General features: G+C 41.2%; 1 protein-coding gene across 1 annotated transcript; it reads left to right on the top strand.

Annotated features, from left to right (window-relative positions):
• Nucleotides 1–17,952: 17,952 nt before the first annotated feature.
• On the top strand, nucleotides 17,953–18,162 carry LOC136122502 (cytochrome c-like). Its single transcript, XM_065876557.1, has one exon. It carries the CDS (start codon nucleotides 17,953–17,955, stop codon nucleotides 18,160–18,162), a length of 210 nt encoding a protein of 69 aa, XP_065732629.1.
• Nucleotides 18,163–26,889: the final 8,727 nt, after the last annotated feature.

Genomic DNA, 26,889 nt, shown 5'->3' on the forward strand with positions numbered 1-26,889 from the left:
ATGAACATTTATGCCATCAAAAGAGATTAGCTAGTTTTGAAAAGAAAAAAGCATAGAAATGAAGAAACGATTAGTAGTTGTTATGGGTGGGGTTGGGAGGGAAGGGGGTGTCTATAAAAGGGCAGCACGAGGGATTCTTGTGGTGATGGAAATGTTCTGTATCTTGACTGTATTGATGCCAATATCCTAGATGTGATATTGTACTATAGTTTTGTACGACACTACCATTGGGGGAAACCAGGTAAGAGGTACACAGGATCACTAATATTATTCTTAAAACAGCATGTGAATTATCTCAAAATAAAATGTTTAATTAAAAAAAGAAAAAACAGGTTAGCTTAAGATCAGATGCTAGATGTTTTCTAGCCTTACATCATCAAAGGAAGTGTAATTATTTGCTTCCCCAAAAGACTGAGTATTGCATTTGGTTTACACAGAAATCTGTAGCTCCTGGGATTTTTACTCAGTAATAGTCACAGAACAAATTGCTTTTTGCTAAAAGGTGCCTCATTCTTCAGCTTGATCACATCTTTAGAATATTCGCTAGATTGCAAAATCCCAAGCACACCCATGAATAGCCTTAGGTCTGTTAAGACATTGGCAGAAATGCATGCTTGAGCGCACAAAAGCAGAGAGGACTGAGGAACAGGGGTCTAGTAGACATAACACAAGGAATAGAGTAGGGAAAGTGAACACACTTTATTTAAATATTTATTCTCCATCATATTATAACAAGGATTTAAAATGGGTTTCAAACATAATACAATAGGATTTTTCTTAATATGTGAAGAAATCTGGGTGAAAAGAAAACCAATGAGTAACAATGAGACACGGTCAGGGGTGGGGTTAATACACAACATACAAGCATGATGTCATGTACGCTCTGAGAAGTCAACGACTCAGGTGGCCTTTGGCCTTACCTTTCTGATAACCAGTGCAAAAAGCAAAACCTGATCTATTACATGCTTATAAGGTAAAATTTGACTTGAAGGAAACCTCTTTGCTGTGTTGTCACAGAGGTGACATTACAGTTTATTCAACATCCTTAGGGTTAATAGAACAACTAGTTTCATAGTTCAATAAAAGCAGTTCTCTCAGGGGCCTAAATGATGCAGTTTAGATGTACAGCATTCTGGCTTTGATTGGGGGGCATTTTGGAGTATATTCGAAATGGAAGAGTTATATCCTTTAAGAAATAAAAAAAATCATTTTCAGCCAATCTGTAGCTAAGGATTAGTGAGGTGGCAAACTGAAATTCCTATAGGGTCCAGGAAGGTAAAATAACTAAGAAAAGTGAGACATCTCTTAAACACACACACACACATACTACAAATACAGTGAAAATGGCCTCCAGTTGGAGAGTTCACTAAGATGTGGTGGGATCTATGCAACCCACAGGCCACTGCTCATTACCAGTCTACTGTTACCATAACCAAAATCGGGGCTGGATGTTATCAGAGCTCCTCTTTTTCCTTTTTCCTATTTTCCTATTTCCTTTTTCCCAGAAACCACTCCAGCTATTGTAAGCACGAAGGGCAAAGGGCTTCAAACAGGGAATTAGGTGCTTAGAGTGTGTTAAGGCTGGGCCTCCAGGGCTGACCACCAGAAGAACAATGAAGAACCCATCCCCCAAGGAGGCTGCCAACTCTGCCTCAGTCAGGAAGATGGGAAACAGTTCAGTTTCCCCTGAACTGTTAGCTCTAGGAACAGCCTGGAGATTAGGTAGCTACTGATGCTGTCACTGCTGGCTCCAGAGCCATGCCTCACCTTTTAAGTCCATGCTGGCAACAAAAATAGCGACCAACAGCTAAAAGATGCTACTGATCTCACCCGTTGGTCCCCACAAAGCTGCTGTCAGGGATGCTGCTACAGAAAAATCCAAAGCATCCTTGACGGGCCTGCCACCAGGGGCAACTGGGACCTCTGCCTTTTACATCTCCCCTGAGTGCATCTGATTGGTCTAAGCTAAAGGTCACTTCCAGATGCCCAGTTTAGAAATGTCATTTTTAGCTGCCCAGTCTCTGGGGGTAGGGAGGGGTATATGGAATGCATGCGGAGCAGCAATCTATCTTATCCACCACAATGTATTTTTATGCAAAAATCACCTGAGCTTTTAAATGCTGGTAATTAAATCGATTTTTAATAAAAATTAACAGGCAGACCAGTAATGTGGGAGTTGATCAAATACATCTGTTAACAGATTCAGCTTCATGGCAAGTAACCAGTGGGTAGTTTTTGGTCTGCTTCAGCACATGGAAGAAGAGAAGATTAAGCCCTGCCCCCTCCCCATCAGCCGATATATGAATAACAATTTGTATGGTGCTGTGCTATATTCAAAGCACTTAAAATGTATTTATTACAAAGGTAGTAAATGCTTGAAAAAACAATATTCTACCAACACATAAGTTCATACAGTAGAAGTTAGTTTTTCTTTGCTCACTTCCCACTGTCACTCCCCAGATGTAACTTCAGATAGCATTGTGAAATAAATCAGACTTCACCATGTTTGAAGTTGACTCTTCTAGAAGCACCCTTTGTTTCAAGTGGTCTACCAAGAGAAAGCTAGAACCAAGTGTCTGAAGCGTTTGGACTCACGTGAGAATCTATCCAACACATATTTGGGGGTTTAATTAGGCTCGTGAGTCTATTGACTAAGGAATGGGCTTACTACTAAAAGCAGAGTTCATATTCAGTCTGGGAACAAATATAATTTCCTATAACATATTTTATAGCTAAGTGAACAAATACCATTTCCTGTATCAGACATGTTTTACAAGCTTTGTGGAAACCTCGGACTTTGTGGTTAATGGTCATATTTATTGCTAATATTTGAAAATCTTAGTGTCGTCCTCTTCTCAGTAAACATGAAAAGACAGGAGTATAATATATTATATTCTAAAACACTGTAGGCAAATATTTAAATTTAAATTAGACCTTTGTTCCCCTCTGTTGTCTTTCAACAATGTTCCTCATTCATTGTGCTCCTGTTTTCACCAGCAAGTAAATATTCTCTAACCTTCTCTTTCTTGTCTTATGGAAAAGAGTAACAATCAGCACTTCTCAAAGTACTTGGGTCAACAAGACATTTCCTTCTCAAGGCATCTCATCAAATCCATAGTGATCTATCATTTTATTTGCATTTAGCCAAGGTCAAATTAAGCTCCTGATTATTATATCCACAACTGTGTGACAGATACACTTAAGCATTTATAAGATATATATTTTGTGTGTATGTATAGAGAGAGACCTGTGTGTACATGCACATGCACGTTTGTATACATATCATTTTTTTCAAGCACTTTCACATATTTCACAAAGATCCCACTTCCAAATACCATCACATCAAGGGTTAGGGTTTCAACATAAAAATGGGGGGAAGGGTGGAGATAGGTGCACAAACATTCAGTCCTCTTAACATGAATTTAGTCCATAGCACTTTCTTTCTTTATAAATGTAAATATTTAAAAATTAAGATATACTGGGGCTTCCCTGGTGGCACAGTGGTTGAGAGTCCGCCTGCCGATGCAGGGGACACGGGTTCGTACTCTGGCCCGGGAAGATCCCACATGCCGCAGAGTGGCTGGGCCCGTGAGCCATGGCCGCTGAGCCTGCATGTCCGGAGCCTGTGCTCCGCAATGGGAGAGGCCACAACAGTGAGAGGCCCCCATACCACAAAAAAAAAAAAAATTAAGATATACTGTTTATTCTCTTTACGTGTTCTTTTCCTCTAGAAATAGAAATACATCACAAATGTATTTCCATGTCATTAAAGAGTCTTCTATAAGAACATTTTTAATGATTATCTCGCTGCATGGTGTCACAGTTTACATCATATCCTGGGTTGGGCTTTTAAGGGATTCCTATTCTTCACCATTCTAGATATGCTATGCTGATTTAATTTCCTGTCTCTTATGGAGCATGGTGCACCTAACCCTCACCCCACAAACAGCCCCTGGAAGAAGTAACCCTGTACATCCTATGACAGTTCTCTTCCCAGACCAACAATAGTTGATTGGATGAAGTCAGTCAATCTATTGGCACTCAGCAAGCAATCAGTCCAAGTCAATCAAGGATTTTAACTAAGAGAAGCAGAACACGCAGAAGAGAATAGGCATCTCAAATGCTTTCATTTGAAAGCCTTGCATGCCTTGCAACCTAATACTTGCAACCAAAAGAAGCTATACTAAAAAAACTGTGGCAAAGCTCAAGGCTGAATCTTTCTTTTTTAACTGATTCATGCTTATTTCATAGAATAATGCTTAGAAGTGGGATGCTAGCTCAACTTTATATATTTAAAAAAATTTTTTTTGACTTAATATTGCCAAATTGCTCTCTAGAAATGTTAAATCAGTTTATTCTCTTTCCAACCATCACTAAAGATTCGTTTTTCGATTTTATTTCCAAAATCTTATCTCACTGTTTTAAGTTGCACATTTAAACTTAAAACAAGTTCCAAGTGAGCTTTAATATTTTCTGTGGGCATTAGCCATTTGTATTTCTTCTTTTATGAATTGCCGTTAGTGATCATTTGCCCGGCTTTTTCTGAAATAATCATATTTTTCTTATTGATTTAAAATAACTCTTTATATGTTACAGACTTTAATCTTGATCAGGATCCTTTTCATTGTGAGCTAGTGGGAATTAGAAGGAAGGCACAAAAAGATGGATCAAGGATTTGGGTGAGGGTCAGCAGCCAAAAGAGGGTCAGGTCAGGGGACGCTCCACCTCCTGACTCTCCTTCCTTTTCCCTAGATGTGTCTTAAATGTGGAATACAGGTGTTGCTGGATACTCACAGAGACTTTCAAAGGGGTATATAAACAGAGAGATCTTTAAGTCCAGATCCTCACATTTCATGTAACTTGTTCCTTAAATCGACTGCCTGAGAGCTCCTTTCCTACCTCAATTTTCCAATAGTGCTTCTCCTATTTTAGAAAATCTCATTAAGGTGATTTGCACTAGTTCACGCATATTGGGAGACATTGCTATAACTACCTTTACTCCCATCTATGTGAACAAAATTTCTCAGTGTTTTTACTGAGATGCATTTTCAAAAATTAAACATTATTTTTCTTAAGAGTGACCTATCAAAAGTTGTAATATAGGGGCTTCCCTGGTGGCTTAGTGGTTAGGAGTCCGCCTGCCAATGCAGGGAACACGGGTTCGAGCCCCGGTCCGGGAGGATCCCACATGCCGCGGAGCAGCTAAGCCTGTGCACCACAACTACTGAGCCTGCACTCTAGAGCCCGTGAGCCACAACTACTGAGTCCACGTGCCACAACTACTGAAGCCCACGAGCCTAGAGCCTGTGCTCCACAACAAGAGAAGCCACTGCAATGAGAGGCCTGAGCAGCGCAAGGAAGAGTGGCCTCCACTCGCCACAACTGGAGAAAGCCCGTGCGCAGCAACGAAGACCCAGTACAGCCAAAAATAGATTTTTTAAAAAAAGTTGTAATATATCCATGCTGTTTTATCAGTTACGGCATATATTGATCAGGATAGTTGAAGCTACCTTACAGGAACTGATAAACCTAAAACGTCAATGGCTTACCCAACAAAAGTGTATTGCTAATTTTTATATCACAGTCTGGTGAAGACAAGGAGGCTTTTTTGGGGGACTCTCCTCCAAGGGGGCCTTAGATAACTCTGCTTCCATCTTGCATCTTTGCCATCTCAGAGTTTCCAGCTTCCAACAGAGAGAGAGAGAGAGAGAGAATGAGAACTAGAGCTCAACTCACTGTGAACTAGGACAGGAAACAATACATCACTTCTGTTCAGACTCCCAAAGGGACACTGAGAAATATAAACTTCCTGTACCTCCAAGAAGATAAAAGGATGTGGTGAACACAGCATTATTTCTGCCACAGGTATTCCCAATAATGATTGTAATGATGACTCAATCCAGGTGAATTTTTTTTTAGCAGTTAGAACCTTATGACCAGAGGTAAGAAAAAAAATGCTCTAATTTCACCTTATTTTTATAGAGAAGTATGAAATGGGAAATAGTTAAATACTCTTAATCACAAAAAGACATTTTATTAGGATAAAATTTGGTAAATGAGTAGAAATAAAAATACAAGGGGAAAACGAAAAGATGTAAAATTTGCAGCTCTTACCCAGTGGATGATAGCAGGTATCGATTTGCTGTAGTATTTATTCCATTCCATTCCATTGGATTTATTATTATTATTTATTTATTATGATGAGTTAACAGTATCACTTTAAAAAGCCAATACTGACAACAGACCATAAATTATATCCTTTGCTACTGTTCAAGATTTTGATGAAATGTTTTAACATTACAACATAAAACTGAAGGAGGGTGCATAGTTTTTCAAAATTCCATTAGGAGATAGTGAACAAAAGCATTGCAGCCCAGTGTCCTATCCTATCTTTAAGGAAACACCCACCCAGTTTGATTTCTTTCTTAAAAAACTAAGAAAGAAAAATACACTGTAATGGAACTGCTTCTGTTGCACTGGACTTGCAGACGCCATGAGCTGCAAACCACAGTAGTTTATGACACCAACTTCCCAGGAAGTCCAGGGATAGAGAGTGCCAGGTACAGAAACATATTTCTTGGCAGAGTTCACATGTCAAGGTAACAACCAGACCCACAGTCAGCCACACCCTGCTTAGCTTTGCTTTCAAGGTCAAGCTACCTTAGGATTTAAGTCTTCCGCCCAGAAGTCGGTGAATTCTTACTGCCTTGTTCATCAGCTGGTCATATTCATCCACTCTCCCAGCTAAATAAACATCCTGCCACTTTACAGAAGAATCTAAAGCAGCCTGTCTTTTTGACTGTGGAAGATGGCAGTTTTAGACAGGGTTCTAACTCTCCTTCCTAAAAAGGCCCATTGACCTTTATTGCAAGTGAAATAGCTTATGGAAACAGTAAATGGCTAACCTCACTATACCATAAAATAGAGCTCCCTACGGACTCTTCTCTCTTAGCTCTGGCGAGAAGCCTGTAATAGAACTCATAAAAGCCTCCGTGCCATTCCCCAGGTGCAACCCTTACAGAAGTACAAATAGGAAGTTTCCAAAATTGCTTGAAGAGAAGATAGTCTAAGAATAATGCCAACTATTTAGCAGATGTTTCTTGACCGGAATTTTGAGATCACTTTCTTTTTTGCATTTGCTCTTTAACTAGTATAAGTGACAACTGACAACATACTGGAAACATAGGAGAGGAAGCTTACATTAAAAGGCAATTGAGAATGCCATCTGATTTGGAGATTGAAAAAATAAATTCTACTCTCTGAACCAATGAAGTTAAAAGTCATAAAATAGAAACTTTTGTCAGGTTTCAAAAAATAAATAAATACCTGATTCTAAAATATTGATTGAGGGCTTCCCTTGTGGCGCAGTGGTTGAGAGTCCGCCTGCCGATGCAGGGGACATGGGTTCGTGGCCCGGTCCGGGAAGATCCCACGTGCCACGGAGCGGCTGTGCCCGTGAGCCATGGCCGCTGGGCCTGCGCGTCCGGAGCCAGTGCTCCGCAACGGGAGAGGCCACAACAGTGAGAGGCCCGCGTACCGCAAAAAAAAAAAGTCAAGAATTCAGAAAGTCCTTTTCTGACCAACACACAGTCATCCCCTTCACATATCTTATTTTATTTTCACTATGGAGTTTATCACTACCTGACATTTTCTCCTTTATTTCTTTATTGGTCTCTCTCCCCATGAGAATGTAAGCTCCATGATTATTGAGACTTTGCCCATTTTGTCCACAGCTATAACCCCAGGGTTCTGAACAGAGCCCAGCATGTCATAGACTTTCAGCACATTTTGTCAAAGAATGAGTAAATTCCCAAGCCTCAGAAGGAGCATGGATTCACAAGGGGCAGAAATTGAAAGCCCAAATACAAATAATATTCATTTATGTATTCATTAAAAGAACAAACAAAGCAGTAAGACACAAAGAATTGAAGGATCTTATGGAAAGAATCAAGTTTCCTAGAGGAACTAATGATATTGGGCTTCAATTCCCTGGGCTAGTGTGGGGCTGGGGGACAGGGCAAAGTGTGGAGTATACACAGGGAATATTGGTTCCATGCCTATAACTTTATATGAAAAGAAGGATTGCTAGCAAAGACTTTATGATAGTCAACCAATTATTAAGCCTTTGTTCAGTATATTTCCTGTACCCTATATGATGTGTTAGTACTTCCTAAATATGGGTGTCCAGATGATTCCTGGTTCTGCCCTCTCAGCTTAGGTCACACCCATAGCATCACCAAATAAAAAACCCAGTCTTTAAAAGGAAGGCAATCTGTAATCTAAGAGTAATTTAAAGAGGCCTCCACCTGGTATGAGCTCCCAAGAGCACATTTTAAGTATGTAATCTACATGATTTCAGGTTATGCTGTGAATGTCTTGCTAGGGCCTTAGGGACAGACCATATGCCTGTGGATGGGTGCATGAACACTTCCTAGAAGGGAATGAATCTTTCTTTTCACTGTCGTTCTAGAAGTTATCAATACTGCACAGAGAATAAGGTCTCTGGAAGTGGGCCTTACACTTGGGTCAGAGATTATCTTTCTCCTCTTTTATGGGGGTGGGTGGGTAGTCATATTGTCCAAACTCCAGGAAGTAGAGGTTCTCTTGGCATCTGGAGGCAGGTACCCAGCCCCAAAGGAGACCCTAAGGCCAGTCCAGGATGTGCTGTTCTATTTCTCTTCCATTCACTTCCAACTTTCAGTAATGTCTTCTTGTATTTTACCCTGGTGTTAAGTGTCTTGGAGATAGAGGGGGGAATCTGTCCCACATTGGTTGGAGTGACAGAAGGGAGAAGAGCTCCCCTTCCCTGTTAACCCGCAGTGAGGCTGTCATGGGGTGAGCTGAGATGGTCACCAGCAGAGGACAGCTGAGTTCAGAAGCATCTTGTGAAGGTCACTTGTAGTAGTGACAGCTGGGTCGAGAGAAGAAAAGGAGGCTCTGCCTACCTTGCTTATGCTTGAGATGGCTTCTGAAAGCATCTGGAAACCTCGAGGAATAGCTAACGGACAATTAGAGGAAGAATTATCCCTGGCAGTCGGTTTACTCACTAAAATTAATAAACTTGTTCCAGATAAATTCTTAGTAAAATTGAAATTTCATACATAACTTTTTTTAAACATCTTTATTGGAGTATAATTGCTTTACAATGGTGTGTTAGTTTCTGCTTTATAACAAAGTGTATCAGCTAGATGTATACATATATCCCCATATCCCCTCCCTCTTGCATCTCCCTCCCACCCTTCCTATCCCACCCCTCTAGGTGGTCACAAAGCACCGAGCTATGAGGCTGCTTCCCACTAGCTATCGGTTTTACGTTTGGTAGTGTATATATGTCCATGCCACTCTCTCACTTTGTCCCAGCTTACCCTTCCCTCTCCCCATGTCCTCAAGTCCATTCTCTATGTCTGCGTCTTTATTCCTGTCCTGCCCCTAGGTTCTTCATGACCTTTTTTTTTTTTTAGATTCCATATATATGTGTTAGCATACGGTATTTGTTTTTCTCTTTCTGACTTACTTCACTCTGTATGACACTCTAGTAAGGAATTATCCATTCTGATTTTTTTCCAAGGCAGCATCTTGCTCAATAGTAAAATACAAAGTTTCCCTTTAAAGTGAAGAAAAGGCAACATTGGTAACGTATTTCACATATAATATTGCTCAAGTACTACCCAATTGGATAAGAGAAAAATATATATAAATAATTGAAAAGGATGAGCCCCAATGATAACTATTTATAGATGATATAATCACATAGCTAAAAGTGAGCCCCATGGAAAACTACTGGAAATGATAAGATAATCCAGGTAAACTGGTTATAAAATGCAATAATCTATAACCAGTAACTTTTCTACATAAAAACAAGTTAGAAAGTGTAATGAAAAAATTCCCATTTACAAGAGTGCTCAGAATAGTAAAATACTTTACAAGAAAAATAACAATAAATGTGCAGGATGTTTATGACTTGGAGGAATCTTGAAAGAATAAAATGGCATTTTCAGTGTTTAGATTAAAAGTTAAATATTATAATGATGTCAACTTTCTTTAAATTAAATTATTCATTGAATGTAACAGCAACAAAAATGCCAAGAAGTTTTTTTTGGTTATTGTTTGAAATCACATGTCTCAAATAAAGATAATCATTACACAATTATTATAGTTTCCATAGCCTGGAAACAATATGAATGTACATCAATAAGAGACTAGTTAAATTATAGTTTATTCCCACAGGATACCATTATGATATCCTGCTATTTTAAAAAAATAAGGGAGGGAATTCCCTGGCAGTCCAGTTGTTAGGCCTCTCTGCTCTCACTGCCGAGTGCACAGGTTCAATCCCTGTTCAGGGAACTAAGATCCTGCAAGCTGCATGGTGTGGCCAAAAAAAATAAAAAATAAAATAAAATGAAATGACATAAAATAAAACAAAATAGTAAAGTAAAATAAAATAGAATAAAGGGAGATCTGCAGGCCTGGATGTGGAATAATCTCTAAGTGTATTGTTAACTGAAAAGCTCAAGTTGCAGAAATACATACACACACACAAATGACATACTGTATCTATACATGTGTGTACATATATAACGATATACACACATAGATATACATACACATATATATATAGATCTATTATGATGTCATGTGTAAACACATACACACATATACACGTGCTTCGAAGAGCACACAAGAAGCTTTGCCACTGGGGATAAGGAATGAGGGATGGGGTAAAAAAGACTTACCTTTTTGGGGCTTCCCTGGTGGCGCAGTGGTTGAGGGTCCGCCTGCCAATGCAGGGGACAAGGGTTCGTGCCCCGGTCCAGGAGGATCCCACGTGCCGCGGAGCGGCTGGGCCCGTGAGCCATGGCCGCTGAGCCTGTGCATCCGGAGCCTGTGCTCCGTAACGGGAGAGGCCACAACAGTGAGAGGCCCGCGTACCACAAAAAAAAAAAAAAAAAAAAAAAAAAAAAGACTTACCTTTTTGCCATATATCCTTTTTATGCCGTTTGGTGTTTTTACTATATGTATATCTTAACTTTTCAAGAGGAAAAAAAGGTTTTAAGCAATAAAATGAATAAAAGCATAGACCTAAAAAAGATATTTGTTCAGGTTAATGGTATCAAAATGTAAATGGGCATTCCCATCTACCCGCTGTCCACTTCTACTCATATCCTAGAGAAATTCCTGCCCATGTGCACGAGTAGACACGTACCAGGAGAGAGGGGCGTGGCATGGAGGGGGCAACTAAAACATTATCTATCTCTATAGTATTACCGCTTAGAATGTGAATACATATTCATAATAAAACATTGGAAACAAATATCCATCAGCGGGAGACGTTTAATAAATTTTGGTACAGCTAAGGACTATACAGATGTTAAAAGGAATGCAGTCAGTCCATACATAACATAGAAAGTTGTTCGTGTTATTAAGTGGAAAATCAAATTGTAGCACTGTGTATGTAGTAGTAGTGATTTTTTTGTGTAAGCATAAAAAGTGTATGGAAGGAAATATATCAAACCATAAATAGTATTTTATCCACTTCCTCCGAGCCAAGCGTGCTCTTCCTTATTTCCTTCCAAGCTGCTTCCTGAGAGAGTAAGAGGTTTCTGGTCTGGGCTGTGAATCCTGGTGAGCTGGGTCACTGATGTAGTCCTGGCTCCAATCTGGCCTTCAGCAGCTCTTTAGTGGGGTGCAGAGCTCTCTTACAGCCACCAGCAGCGTTATACTCTTGTTCCTAATCCGCAGCTCCTTGTGTGTATTGGCTCCTGGGGGATTTTGCATGAGGGGGGAATGATGGGGTTGACGTGTTCCTGTGGCTCCACCATAACCCCTAAGAGATACCTCCAGGCGTCTCTAGAGGGAACTTTCCCTTTTCCCTTTTTACAATCGGCGTCCATGGATTTTTGGAAAGGCAGTTTATAAAACTGTAAAACAAACGTAAACTGCAAAAAAAACTTTGACATTCCTAAGAATAAGCTTAACCTTAAGCTTGAACATAAAAATAACACACGTAAAATGATATATCTTTACTGATGCTTCTCACCAGGATTTGTGACCACAAGAGGATTAATAACCACTCTACTCAACCTGTTTAGTTTATTTTGTTTGTTTGGTTTTCGTTACACTCATTTTTTCCTTTCCAAAATGAGTAATATACTATTACTTGATATGTATTTAGTTAAAAAGAATATTAAATAAGTTTGATCAATCTACATCTTTACTAGACAAATTTTAGTTTACATTATTAACATTTTATTAGGAAAAAAATCTATTACTTTCATTTAAGCATTTTATTAAGTCTTGATTTATTTACACATTCATTTGGAATCACATGTTCTCCTCTCCCTTTCTTTCCCCTTCTCCCATGAGAGAAATTCTCTGAAATAATTTTGGAAAAGAAAATATGATTACTGAGTCAAAAGCTACAAAGCTATTAATGCCTCCTGATGCAAGTTTTCAGTTTGCTTTTTACAGCTTAACTTCTTCGATTTTGCAATACCTTATAAGGTATAAATATATTCATTTAATACAAGCCTCAACAGCTTTAAGCAATACATATAATTTTTTAATTGCTTGTTAATGTACACCAAAGTTTCCCTCTTTATTCCTAAAATAGGCCCATCTTCTGAGACATATCTGTTTGTTTACTGATAAACATCATCAGATTTAGAATCTCTCGCTGAAAGTCTTCCCACATAAGGAAACATGTTTGTGAGACATCTTTCCTGACCATCAGTATCACATAATGCTTTATCCTTACCAGATCCACAAATCATAAGATATTCAGTGAAAATGGACGTTGTAGGATATCACTTTGACGTACAGTCAGTTCAAGGGCGACTGAATGGTAGCGCAGGTGTGTGGCGTGTGACTCATGCAGGCCCCACCCGCAGGTGCAGTGAGTCACTCAGCCGGCAGAGAGCTCCCCTGGGATAATGGCACCATCAAGAGAACCTCTTGACACTCACTAATCTAGGCTGATAGCGTCATTTAGACAAGCTAAGAGCCAAAACAATGCCAAGGTCAGTGTTTTTGTAGCAAGAATTAATTTTTAGTAATTTAAAAATGAAAATGGTAGATAACATTTAAGACAGTCTTAGAGAAATCATGTCGTAGTCCAACACTATGAACTACACAGCTATTTTCAGTTTTGCATATGGCCTTCCATTTCTTATAGATAGTTAGCTAGTTACAATCATGGGTATTTTATCTTCTGTTTCTCTCAGTCAGCTTTATATCACAAGCATGGTTCCATGTGTGTATAGAGCTTCATAATTATTATTTTTAATGGCTGCATGAAGGCCATTTGATTAATTTTATTACTCTGTCTATTCCAGTGCCCATTATAACGCTCCTGATGAGAACATAGGATGGTGCTAGTCTAAGTGCTAGTGCCAGAACACCCCGGTTCAAATGTAAGTTTAGCAACCTCTGTGCCTTAGTTTTCTGGTCTTTAAAATGAGGTTGTTGACAATTCCAACCACACCGGTTTGTCATGATTAAATGACTTCATTTGCATAAAGTGCTTAGAACGGTGCCTGGTACGTGGTGAGCAGTCAATAAATGTGAACTATTATTATTGATGTATAAATGACTTTCGAGCCTTCAGGTCATCTCTTGCTTTTGCTATTACAGACAGCAGTGCAATGAACATCTCTACTTATCAGATGTTTTGCTTCTGTATAATTATTTCCTTAGATTAAATTTCTAGGAATCAGATTGCTGGGTCAAAGAATTTATCACAGTGATTACTTTTAAAGAAATTCCTTGAACTTTTGCCCTTGAAGAAAATGTGATGGCATGGAAAACAAATACTAGTTGATATAAAAGAGATGATCAGGAAGGGAAATCATGGCTTTATTTATAACAGTAATTTAGTAAAACCCCATTTTATTCATAAAACTGGGTAGGTAGACCTTATACAAAGAGCCTGATTTAATCCAATAAGTATTTCCCAGTCTGCTCTATGCTTGTTCCATGCTAGGTGTTAAGCAGCGTGTGGAAGGCTATGAAGTGGCCTTTGTCCTTAAAGAGTCAAAATCTACGTAAGAAGGTAAGATATGAAGATAGTATGAGACTATAGAACCAGGGGCCAAATTACTTTTTTTTTCATCCAAAATCTATGGTACAGACACCAAATATTAGGCATAGTCAGCTGGCAATAAAGAGATAATATTCAGTTTCTGGTGAAGATAAAAGTGCGTGTGGGAGAGGGGGCAATGATACAGATGAACTTGTATACAAGACAGAAATAGACCCACAGACATAGAAAACAAACTTACGGTTACCAAAGAGGAAGGGGTGGGGTATGATAAATTAGGAAGATGGGATTAACATATACTCACTACTATATATAAAACAGATAACCAACAAGGACCTACTATATAGCACAGGGGACTCTACTCAATATTTTGTAATAACCTATAAGGGAAAAGAATCTGAAAAAGAATATATATATATATATATATATATATATATATATATATCTGAATCTCTGTGTTGTACACCGGAAACTAACACAACATTGTAAATAAGTTATACTTCAATAAAAAATTAGTTCATTGATTAAATATACAAAGGGAAAAAAAAAGAAAGAGAAAAGTGTGTGACCATCCAAGTGATAACTAAATTGAGCTCCACTTTTTTTCTCAGAATCTAACATTTTATAATTGCTTTCAGTACACCTCAAACCAACAGGCCAGACCTGCATTTGAAATCATGCACAGAAACTGTTTGCTCTTGCTAAAACACATTCTTATCCCTTCCAGTTAAGATAAAAGCACTCCTCAGACTTCAACTGTGGGCTTTAGCCAAGGGGTCCAAAAGGGGTGCTCAGGAGTGGAGATGGCTTTGGTGGAGAACTGGGCGGTGGGGGGGTGTCTGTTTAGAAAGGGCCTCTGCTAGCTGAAATAACAAAATCATCTGTATCTCGCCTGTTTTTAGGGAGTAGTGCTAACGTGTCTGGAACAACCAAAATCTCCCACCACCACTCCGCTGTCCTCTCTCTTTTGTCTCAATGTCCAAGGAAGGGGGTCCAACTGCCTCTCCTCTTTGAGATGAGCAAGCTCACTGATTTCTAGGAAGCCAAACCTGAAATAGAAGCAGAGCCTTTTCTTATCATTGAGGAAGACTTCCCAATCACTGTAAACCCTTTCCGTAGGGGGCAAGCCCCATATGAAGGGTTTTCCGGTCTTTGAAAATGGCCTGCCAAACACCATTGTTGTGCCTTATCCAGCAGTTATCAAACTGCCTACTATGTACAGATCCTCTCAAACTGACAGGTACCAGATGCCCCTAGAAGGCTTAAGCCTCTGCAATGTCCAGAAAAGGAGATGCTTTGCCCAAATAGGTCCCCAAGCAGACAAGTGAAACTGTCTTCCTTATATGGTGAAAAGTGCCCTGTCGCTTTAAGGCCAAGAGACTTGGCTGCAGATGGTCCCTGGGAAGTTTGTGGGCAGCCCCATCCTGTATCTGAGCCTCGCAGCTGTGCAGGTGAGTTCCCAAACCTTCTTTCCCCAATTTGCCCTCTGCAGTCTCTCTCCTGGCGTGGCTGGTTGGAAATGCTGTTACAGAGGGCTAGAGAAATTTAGGGTCAGTAGAGATGGTGTTGTTTGGAGAAGTTTGAGTTGAAGGGAAAAAACAAGGTTACTAGGGAAATGTGCAGTGATGCAGCCAGTGGGGATGCTTCTAACTTCCAGTGGGGCGGAAGCATCCAGATTACAAGAGGCCGTGAAGCTTTTCAGGACAGGGCAGGGGAAACAAATTCAGCAGTGGAAGAGGGACAGATACTAGGTAAGACCCCACAGGGCTAAGTTTGGAGTTCTGAGCTATAGAACCTGGTCAGCTGCAAGTTTAAACCAGACATAGGTGGGAGGAAATAATGCTTCTGCAAGTGCTGAAGGCTTTGCAGAGCTACAGGGCTGACTGCAGAAGAGAAAGTGAACGCGTATGTTTGCAGCATCTACTAGAATGGAAGGCTGCAGCCTTAACCCTTCGTTCAACCTGGCTGATTAGCAAGTAGGGTTTGACAGCACAGAGCACAGGGTGAGGGTGGGGATGCCTGCGTGGAGTATTGTGGTAGAAGACTAAAATAAATGGATAAGACTATGATCGTGGAACCGCATCTCTGGTATCCCCACAGTACCACCTGCAGAGGAAAGAGATGTTTATAAGCTCAGAAATTCTGTGTCATCCACAAGCAAAGAACTGGAAGAAGTCTCACTTAAGCTGATTACTGCTCTGTCATTTACTAATTCAGTTTCCTGACTTCTTTTAGCCTGTGGCCTGGAGCCTCCTAAAATATTAATTTGGAATTAACGAATAGAACTTTTTAAAGGCTAAAGATGAGCTAGCAAAGCCCTTTAACTGAGCCCACTCATCAGCTACAACCAAAATAGAAGTCCACCCAAGAATTTAAAAAGAGAGATGTCAGATTGTAGGACTGGGCTTGTTTTCCCTCTTGGTTGAGTCTGGGGCCATTCATCATTCAGAGGCCAGTGGTTTCTCTACAGTTGTTGTGTGGGGAGTGAACACGGAGGCTGGATTAAAATTCCTTACATACCCCATGCCTTTCAAAAATATTCATTCATCTGGGTAGTCACTGAAGAATTCGTTTTATTATTAACTAACAAGTGCTCTATCTACTTGTTTTCTAAAGACAGAATGTTCATGAAAAAAGATTTGTTTTATCAACAGGGATTTGTTAGTGCAAGGGTTCCCGTTTTCTCACTTCTGATGGCTGGGCCAAGTGGGGATTATAGCTTGCTGAATAGGAAGATCTGTTCTTGACTCTAAAAACAGCAGACGGCTCTACTTGGGCCTTACCCATTCAGAAACGCTGATGTCCTGAGCAGAAAGTTAACTTTTGAGTTCATAATTTGGAAGGGAACAGGGTGCGTGGGTATAATGTCGCTTCCTTTGTTTCAAGTTAAATCCAGAAAGCAGTGTCAAATATACTGCTTTCAAATATGAATGCTGCCAAGAAAAATAAAATCCAGTCCCCAAAGCTGGAAAATCTCTAAAAGTAACAGACTGTGACCTTTTATAAGCTAAATCAAAGTGTTTAAAAGGAAAAAAGATGTGGCTTCCTGAACATTTCACATGGTGACCCTCAGTCACACACTGCACAACATCTCTTAAGCTGTTTATTTTATCTGTGCCTCGGATTCCTCACCATTAAACCGTGCATTGTTGGGAGGGACTTTCCAATGAAGTGGAAAGATCCATTGGAGCTGGAATTGAGCAAATCTGGGTTAAATTTCCAGTCCCTTCATTTATTCCATAACCTTAGACAAGTTACACAGCCAGTCTGAACCTCGGTTTCCTTATTTGTAAAGAGAGTAAATAATTAACAATGTCATTAGAATCAGAGGAACCTACCAGTACACAGGCTCAGGCCTGCGGGTCCTTGGACTTGGAGAGCAGGATGTCCTGCTCACAAGCAGGAACCTTTGTATCTTGCATGAAAAATGGACGGTCTAAAAATGGGTGATTTGGGGATTTCCCTGGTGGTGTAGTGGTTAAGAATCTGCCTACAAATGCAGGGGACACAGGTTCGAGCCCTGGCCCGGGAAGATCCCACATGCCACATAGCAACAAAGCCCGTGGGCCACAACTACTGAGCCTGTGCTCTGGAGCCTGCTAGCCACAACTGCTGAAGCCCGCATGCCACAACTACTGAAGCCCGCATGCCACAACTACTGAAGCCCGCACGCCTAGATCCCGAGCCCCGCAACAAAAGGAGCCACGGCAATGAGAAGCCTGCACACCACAACAAAGAGTAGCCCCTGCTCGCCGCAACTAGAGAAAGCCCGCACACAGCAACGAAGGCCCAACGCAGCCAAAAATAAATGAATACAATAAATAAATTTATTTTTAAAAAATAAATAAATAAAAATGGGTGATGTTGAGAAGGGCAAGAAGATTTTAGTTCAGAAGCGGGCCTAGCGCCCTACCATGCAAAAGAGAGGCAAGCACAAGACTGGGCCAAATCTCCATGGTCTGTTTGGGCAAAAGACAGGTCAGGCCCCTGGATTTTCTTACACAGATGCCAGCAAGAACAAAGGCATCTCTTGGGGAGAGGAGACACTGATGGGGTATATGGAGAATCCCAAGAAGTACATCCCTGGAACAAAAATGATTTTCACAGGCATTAGAAGGGGCTGACTTGATAGCTTATCTCAGAAAAGCTTCTAATGAGTAATAGTTGGCCACTGTCTTATTACAAAACAGAAGTGTCTCATGGCTTTTTTTTTATGTGTACCATATTTAAATTGGCCTCATACACCAGAATTCCAATCATGAATGGCTGGTAGGATATTTCTTTTGGACGGCCCTGATTTATATAGATTGACTCCTAGTTAAATTAATATGATCAGCTTTTTGAATTTTGATACTAATTCCAGCTCAGGAAGTACTATCCCTGTTTTCCCCTTCTAAAGATATGATTGGACTTGATGTTCAACTCTTCATAGAGATGGTGAACGCCATCTCAAAACCTACAGGGAATTGGTTTTATATTTAAATTTATATAAGTGGTAATATTAATATATTTAAATACAGAGGATATCCCTTCACTGTCTCATGGAACAGTAAGACTCACCTGCATTTCACGTTGTGTTCATTAGCCTGCTAAAGGCAAGGGCTGAAGATAAGCTGGCAATGTCCACTTTATCTTTTTGGTCTTAACTGTGCCAATTAAATTAAAATTCCCTGTATCTAAAATGTTGTCTTTTACTTAATGAAAGGCATTTTAGTGTGGTTTATGTATAATATCAAATAAAGAATATTTAATACTTCTCACATTTCATAGGTGATCTATGAGATCAAATGCTTTTAAAATTTAGCATCACAAGCTATCACAGCAAACTTTGCTTATGAATTCTTTACCAAGTCAAGCTAAGTTATAATTCAGGATTGTCCGTTAAACAGCTATTCAAAAACACATGCAACTGTAGCATTATCATATATGCATGATTGGCAATGGTGCTTTTGCCAACTCGTTAGAAAGATTAGAGGAGATATACCATCAGCACAGGTTTGTAAATTATGTGATCCTAAGGCTGAAGATAATTAAAAACAAAGTCATGGATCAAAAATAAACAAACAAAGAAAGAAAGAAGAAAAATTATCAAAGGAACTTTAGAATCCAGTAGAGTCTCCAAAAATATTATTTTACATTTCCTTCTTTTTCTTTATGACTTAGGAAACTATATTGTTCCTTGGGGGAGGAAATGAGCTTTGAGAGTGGAAACCAGTTCTGTAGCACAACTTCAGAACCACTTCTAGTTCACCCCCTTCTCCCCAGCCTCCTTCGAAAAAGGATGCCCAACTGCCTTGGAAATCCATTCCTAGTTATTAACCAGGCTCCTTGATCAGAAGTCCTTCTTAAAGCAAACCCACTTCTACCTATTTTGTGTTCAGAAATACAGAGAATTGTTGGTTTTCTTCCCATGGTGTAGTTATTCCATATGCGTGAAGGACAACGGTAAGCCACCTCAGAATCTCAGTAAAGGTGGTCTATCCAAAAGCAAGTTTAAACAGCATTTTTAAAGGAACTTTTTTTTGTTGTTATTAGGAGCCACCTCTTACAAGTGGTTCAATAATAACTAATCGCTACCCTTCTGTAAAATCTCCTAACATGTTCACACAGCTATCTTTAAGAACATGGTTAATGCTACTCCCAGAATTTTCATCGTTCACTTCAGGCCATCGTAAGAGCAGGGTTGCCATACCTGCAATGGGGCTATGTGTAGGACACATTTTTAAACTGAAAACATTCTCTCCACCAGCTTAGAAAGGTGGTGATAAATTACAGCAGCAGAAACATTCCATTGGAAGCACATAGCACAGCCCATGCATCAGCTGGGAGTTGAGAGCTGTCATTTTTAACTCAATGACAATGACCTAAGGGTAGGTCACCCCTGTAGCCAATCTTCTAGTGGTGGATTAACACCGCCTCTGTCAGGAGGCTGGTGTTTAGGATCCACTCTTTGCCACTTAAAGTAGCTGTGGGACCTGGGTTAGTTCCTTTACGTGTGTGAGCCTCAGTTCCATGGTCTGCCTCATGGGAATGATAACATATCCACGTATGTGGTTATGGGAAAGACAGGAGAATTGGCAATGCAGAGCTCAGTAATTATGTTGGATCCAAACGCCTGATGGTCTCTAATAAGGTCCGTGTTCTTTACTAATAAGACACTGGCCATAGACCTTGTCTACACCCTTTAGACCAATCTGCAAGTATGAATATGTGTCCAAGAATGTGTGACTTAAACTTTTAATAAAAGTTAAGTTTCAAGTTAGGTGGAAGCAAAGAAAAGTAGGGGCTGAGGCCATTCTACATCGTGCTGCAGGGGTTAACTTTGGAAACAGGTTTAAAATCTGCTGGGTCACACAGGGCTTTGGATTGATTACATTCTTTAAAAATATTTTATAATTTTTGACCCCGTGGGAGGTACTTCTGTGTCTGGTACACTGGAAGAAAGAGTCGGAACGGGGGAACACGATGGTCTAGATTGAGCAGGTAGAGTAGAGAAATCCTGGTGGAGCTGAATCTCTTGACACATCTTTGATGCCCCCTCCTCCCCACTGACCCCGTGAACCTTGAGCTTGTCAGATGCAATTCTTTCATGAATTCACCAAGCTGGGGAAGCTTGAAAAAGTGTCTCGTCGGCTTCTTGCCTTCAGTCAGAGCTGCTCTTGAAACAACCAAGGACAAGGGCCACCTACCTCTGCTCAGGGAAGGAGCCTTTCAAGTTCCATCTGTTGTCTACCTGCACTGGGGCTGCATTTGGGAAGTTATCCTTATGCCTTGTGCTACAAGCCCATTTTCTCCTAGCGAGCTCTGGGTCTGTCCTTTGTTGCAGCAAATTGCTATCCTGCCTGTGGAAGCGGCCACTAGGGTGGGGCATGCTCATGGTCACAGCCTCTGCGAGGGGCGGCACTTCTTGTTTCCTCTCTGATTAATGACCAGGTGAGCAGACATGCTTCTGCCTTGACGTTATCACATCTATTCCCCCTCCACCTTCCCTCTCCCTACTGCAGTGCTTCCCAAACTAGAGAGGGCGTGCATCAGGAAAGCTCGTTAACACACAATGCTGGGACCCATCCCCAGTGTTTCTGATCTGTAGGTCTGTGCTGGGGCCTGAGTACTTGCAAGTTGTAATAAGCTCACAGGTGGTCTCGGAACCACACTTTGGGAACCACTCAGCCAACACTCAGTCTCACTCTGGTGTTTCCAGTAACTTGCACCTCCTCCTACATACCAAGATAATACCTCCTCTCTGTTCTTGGGGGCGGGGATGGAGGTGTGAAATAGAGCCTCCTCCTTACCACTGTTCTGTGCGACTATTTAGTGAATTCTCATTGTAACAAGCATGGTACTAAATACTTTACAGACATTATTTGCACTTTCCCAATAACCCTACAAGTTTGATGTTATGAGACAAACAGAAAGAGTGTGAGAAACCGAGATCTCACCAGTGACAAAGAGCAGATATGGTGTTCAAACTCAGACTGATCTGGAAAGATTTGCTCTTTCCACTATTCCAGGTCTGGCAAATAGAGGTTTAACTTGTGTGTCAACTCCAGTTCACTGGTAGCTGCTGCCTGGAGCACTGTGTTGAGAGTCCCACGTGGAATGGGTGCTCAGCGAGAGGAAGTACTAGGATTGGTGAGCTGTACCTGCCGAGATGCAGGAGTGGAGAATGAGAACACAGGTGCTGTATATTTGCCATCCCCACACGATGCCTTGTTCGGGAATCAATTTTGTCAGCTACTAAAATCAGATGAGAGATGGGTATTCAAATTTGTTCCACAGAGAACAGTAAAACTTATTTCCTTTTTCATCCCCTTCTCTAAAGGGTGAATCTAAATTTCTTTTTTAATTAATTAATTTTATTTATTTAGTTTTGGCTGTGCTGGGTCTTCGTTGCTGCGCGCAGGCTTTCTCTAGTTGCGGCGAGCGGGGGCTACTCTTCATTGCGGTGCGCAGGCTTCTCCTTGCAGTGGCTTCTTTTGTTGCAGAGCATGGGCTTTAGGCATGCGGGCTTCAGTAGTTGTGGCACACGGGCTTAGTTCATGTGGGATCTTCCCAGACCAGGGATGGAAACCGTGTCCCCTGCACTGGCAGGTGGATTCTTAACCACTGCACCACCAGGGAGCCCCTGAATCTAAATTTTTGAGGCTAGATTTGAAAAGGTATAATAACTTGTAAAGTAAAATGAAATGCAGCTAGTATATAGATAGTAGGAGCCACCATGGACATTTAGCCTTAAAGTGACGGGGACGAGAGAACTTACTAATTATGTATGTCTCTGTATGTTATATGTCTTTCAGTGTGACCTAATAGATCGCCTTATACTGAAATAATCCACTGTGACTTAATAAGGAGGCAATGACATTTCTGGTTTTGCTTCTCCCTCCATCACGAATATTCAGTGTGAGATTTGTTATTTTTAGTGTCTTAGTGCTTTATCTAAAAAATGAGTTTCATAATGCTTTTCTGCTTCTTCCTAATATGTATTATGTACATGATTAAATGAAAAAATAACTTTATGGCATCTGTTATTCAATCAACAAATATTTATAAAAGTTTATCCCCAGGCTCTGGGGATATAGCAGCAAACAAACAGACTGCTCCCATGGAACTTACATTCTGGAGAAGGGAGACAGACAATATACAAGTAAACAAAGAAGAAAATTGTGTATCGTGATAAGTATACGTAGTGAGAGTGACTGTGTGTATGCGTGTACGTGTGTATGTATTGCTATTTTAGATGGGGTGGTCCAGGGAAGGTCTTTCTGAGGTGGTGACATTTAAGCTAAGACTTGAATGTGGAAAAGGAGCCAAACTGGGTGGTCTGGGAGTGCTTCTTTTCCAGGCAGAGAAAAGAACCCATGCAAAGATCCTGAGGTTGAAGGTAGGTAAGGGCCAGATCAAGTAGGCTAGTAGGGATTTTCAGCCGGGGGTGATGCAACCCTCCTTCCCCTACCTAGGTGGTGTTTGAAGATGTGCAGCTGGTGATTTGGGTGCAAAATATGGAATTGAGGACAGAGCACTATTGGCTTTTGTGGGCAGGACCAGGGATGCTAAACATCTTATACTGCTTTGGATGGAGGCACATGAGAAGACTTGTGCCGCTCATACTGTCCTGAAGATATTGTCTCTGTTGAGAAATCCTGAAGAATCTCCAAGGCCAGGGTAAGAAGTTTGAATTTTATCCTGTGTACAGTGAGAAGCTCTTGGAGAGTTGTAAGCTTTAAAAGATGATCTTTAAAAGATCATTTTGGCTACTGAGTGGAGAGTGAACTGGAAGAGACAAGGGTGAAAGCAGGGAAATTCAACAGGCAGCTCTTTCAGTAATCCAGAGTAGAAACGATGGTGGCCGAACGTTTTGAGAAGTATTTCTACCTTCAAGAAGAAGGCTGCTTAAATAAATATAAAATGCCATTTCTCATGACACCTTATGTTATCGTTTGTTTTCCTTTAAAGACTTTACAGTTTGGGAATCCACTGGTTTCCTCTGTAGCCGTTTAAGAGAATCTTTGCGGCACCGAATTACAGACCTCGCCCTTTCAAATGCAAGTCTTTATCCTCTTGCCCTTCACCCTCACGGATCTGTGTGCATTTCAAGTTGTTCATAGCTCGGGAAGGTAATCTATTTGATTTGGGCTTGTAAAAAGAGAGAAAATTACATGCGCTTCTTGAATAACAATATGTGATTTCTCTCTCTGAAGGGTCAATAGGAATTAGCCTACATATATCATTTTAGGAAACCGGTTCCTAATCACATGAATAAGAGGGACCAAGTCCACATTTTTTCTGCTGAAAGAGGAACATTAAGTGAACATCAAAATCTCTTGAAGAGATTGCAGGCATCTCAGTACTAATTTTACTCGGGCATTAAGCCTTGCCAATAGTTTTCATGTGCATCAGCTACTCCCCAACAAAGGCAATTCAGCTTCCACAATTTTAGAGAATCCTCCTTGCTGCTATCTTCCTCTCTCTCCTCATAGCCATCTCTTCTTCCTGTCCCCCCACGGAAGTGCCCCTACATTGTCCTCGGAGTGTCCCTGCAAATGCAGAGATCCATAAAGCAACAATGTGGGAAGCTATTAGCTCACCTGCAGAAGAACCCACTTCTCAGATATCTGGGGGGAGAAGCCTCCTGGCCCCCAGGCTGAGATGCGGGGGTGGCAGGAGATGAAGAGAGAGGAGACAGCTGGTTTCAGGCCACTGCGCATGGGTGAATGGTCCCACTGAGTGTGGAAGTCAAGAGGTGGATCTTCCCACCAGAACCTTGCGTGCTGAGAGCGGAGGTGGGGTAGTCACCAGAGAAACACTGGGGACTGGATGCAGGCAGGCAAAACAACACACCACAGCCTCCAGCTAGAGCTGGTGGAGCCAGGTACGCACCCACCGACATCCTGCCTTCCAGTTTCTAGATAAAGCTGAAGAAGAGAAACAGAAAGTGGGTGGATAGGACCATCCCCCCCAAAACAAATTATTGAAACCCGTCACCTAATCTACATAAGCCAAGCTCCCAGGAATTAAAAAAGCAAGTGGTCTCACTGAACTGTAAAAACCAAGGAAGAGGAGCTCCGCCTTCACCTCTGGGCACAGGTGTGGCCCAGCAAGAGGTGGGCCACCTCACTGCTGACCGCAAAGGGGGAAACCAGGACCACGTATTGGAAGGGAAGGAGCAAATGTTTCGCATTAGCAGATCCTGTCCCAGCTACCAAGTAGCCATGTGAATTTGGACAAGGTCACCTTCTTGGGCTTCCAAAATAGAGTTGATCAAAAGCTTTTTCAGACTCTGATGTGCTTTGAGGCTGTAATTCATAATTCAGCTCAAGATCTCCATGGTTCCCCTAAAGCCTCTTGCAAAACAAACCTCAGCTCGCCCAACTCCTATTTCTCTCTCTGTCTGAATTAGTAACTGTTCTCATGCTGCCCCCGTTGGGTCCTGAGAACTCTTCTGTTAGCACACCTAGAACACTACTGCTTCTCTTTCTTTCTTTCTTTGCATCTCCCTCTCTCCACTAGCTCTTCAACACCCCACCCTCAAAGGGAGGTACCAATGTCAGGTTTTTTCTTTGAATCTCCAGGGTTTAACGCTATACCTGACACTCACTTACTAGATGTTCAATAAATGTTTGTTGTTGAACGAATGGAAAGGGAGGATGTAAAAATAGAGAAGAACGAGCCCGAGCCAATTCAAAGCTCAGGAGCCAGCTGAGCCATATATTCTGCCCATAAGATCCTGGACTCCTTGGAATTAAAAAGAGAGAAGAGACAATTTTAGAAATTATAGCAATAATTTTCAGACCTCACAGTTTCTAATACCCTATGTCTCCACTGAGATATGCCAATTTCACAGGATTTTAGAAATACTAGAGTTTTACCTAGCCTTTATGGAATGTCTTCTATTTGTAAAAAGCTAGTATAAAATTGCTGAGTAGGAATTTCCAGATCCCTTACTTCCTGACTTCATGCCTCTTTAAGCTGTTCTCGGGGAGAAAAAAAAAATCAGAAAGTTTAAAACTGCCTACGTCTTGTCTTCATAAACTTTGATCTTTTCACTTATTTAAAATTCATAACCACGCTGTCCTAATAATTAGAAGTACTAAAGTACTTAGGGAAGGCCATGAGGGATGAACCCCCTGGTCTGTCTAGCCAAGTCACCAGAAATGGTGAACCCTTGCTGATATGGTGCCGGGAGGAAAGGAGGGGGCTGAGGCTGCCAGCAGAGGTGGCCCAGAGCATGACAGACCCAAGCTGGTCCAGTTCCAGGAGTTTGGATTTGAGGGGACTGAGATCCGGTGCAGCGTCAAAACTTTTGGGCAGCGGTCAACTGTTTGATGAACTTTAGCCTCATCAGGGAGGACCACGCACGAGTGATTCCATCCTCAGGAAAGGGGTCAAAAGGAAAAGGGAAACACGGTTGATTGTGCCTCTTCCTTGTACCAGGCCTGCTGCTGAACGGATGGTTCCGCAGGGCGGGGGGCAGGAAGATGCTGCCCCCAGAAGTGTGGATTCGCCAGTGGTGTCCCTGAGGGATACTGAATGAGGGTTTCTTCCAGAACATTGCCCACAAGCAGGAACAAAGCACATCTCCAACTTCAGTGTGGTGATGTGCGATGTATGGTTCCTCCATCCATTTGTCTAAGCAACTTGAGTAGCCGATGTCATGAACTCAATTATTTTTAGTTTTTCTGTTCACTGTGTAAAGAAGTGAGTCCCTTTGGCCCTCATGAGTACTGTTCTGAGAGCGGAGAAAAGCCTACCATGAGACCATGATACAATCAGAGCTGTACTGACAATAATAAACCTTATTCAAACCAAAAAGAGCAGGGTTTTGGTAGGCTCCCAGGGGTCTTATCTAAGGGGTGCACAAGGGGAAGGCCCTGGGAGGTGGGAGGGACTGTTTATCGCAGGGCTGCCTGAGGAGTTATATGAGGAGCTCACGTTTGCTGTGACTCTGCAGGCTGTTATCTAGGGCATGTGCTTGATAACGTGAGGGGTTGGCATCAGTTTAAGTACCCCACAGGCCTCTTGGCCAAACACATTGGATGCTGAAGCAGCAACACCACGGAGCAGCTTAGCTAAACTCTCGACCATACCTGATTGTAAAACTTTAAGGAAAGGCAAGGGCTTAAGCTAAATTTTAGGATAATGTTGAGGAATCAGAAGGAGAAACAGAGAGAGAAATGTGATTAGGGCGAGACACCCAGAGGGTTTCAAAGGTACCAGAATAATCTGACTTTAAATGGAGAGGTGGGAAACGCTGGTGTCCATTTGATTATTATTCTTTAAACTGTGCATTTATGTTTTTATACCCTGATTTGTATGTATGATATATTTTAAAATAAAAAGGCCTTTAATTCCCT

The sequence above is a fragment of the Phocoena phocoena genome, chromosome 4 (assembly GCF_963924675.1).
Source record: "Phocoena phocoena chromosome 4, mPhoPho1.1, whole genome shotgun sequence".
Taxonomy (NCBI): domain Eukaryota; kingdom Metazoa; phylum Chordata; class Mammalia; order Artiodactyla; family Phocoenidae; genus Phocoena; species Phocoena phocoena.

Coding starts and splice junctions, on each gene's coding strand:
- LOC136122502 (XM_065876557.1), top strand. CDS start 17,953: ATGCAAAAGAGAGGCAAGCACAAGACTGGGCCAAATCTCCATGGTCTG.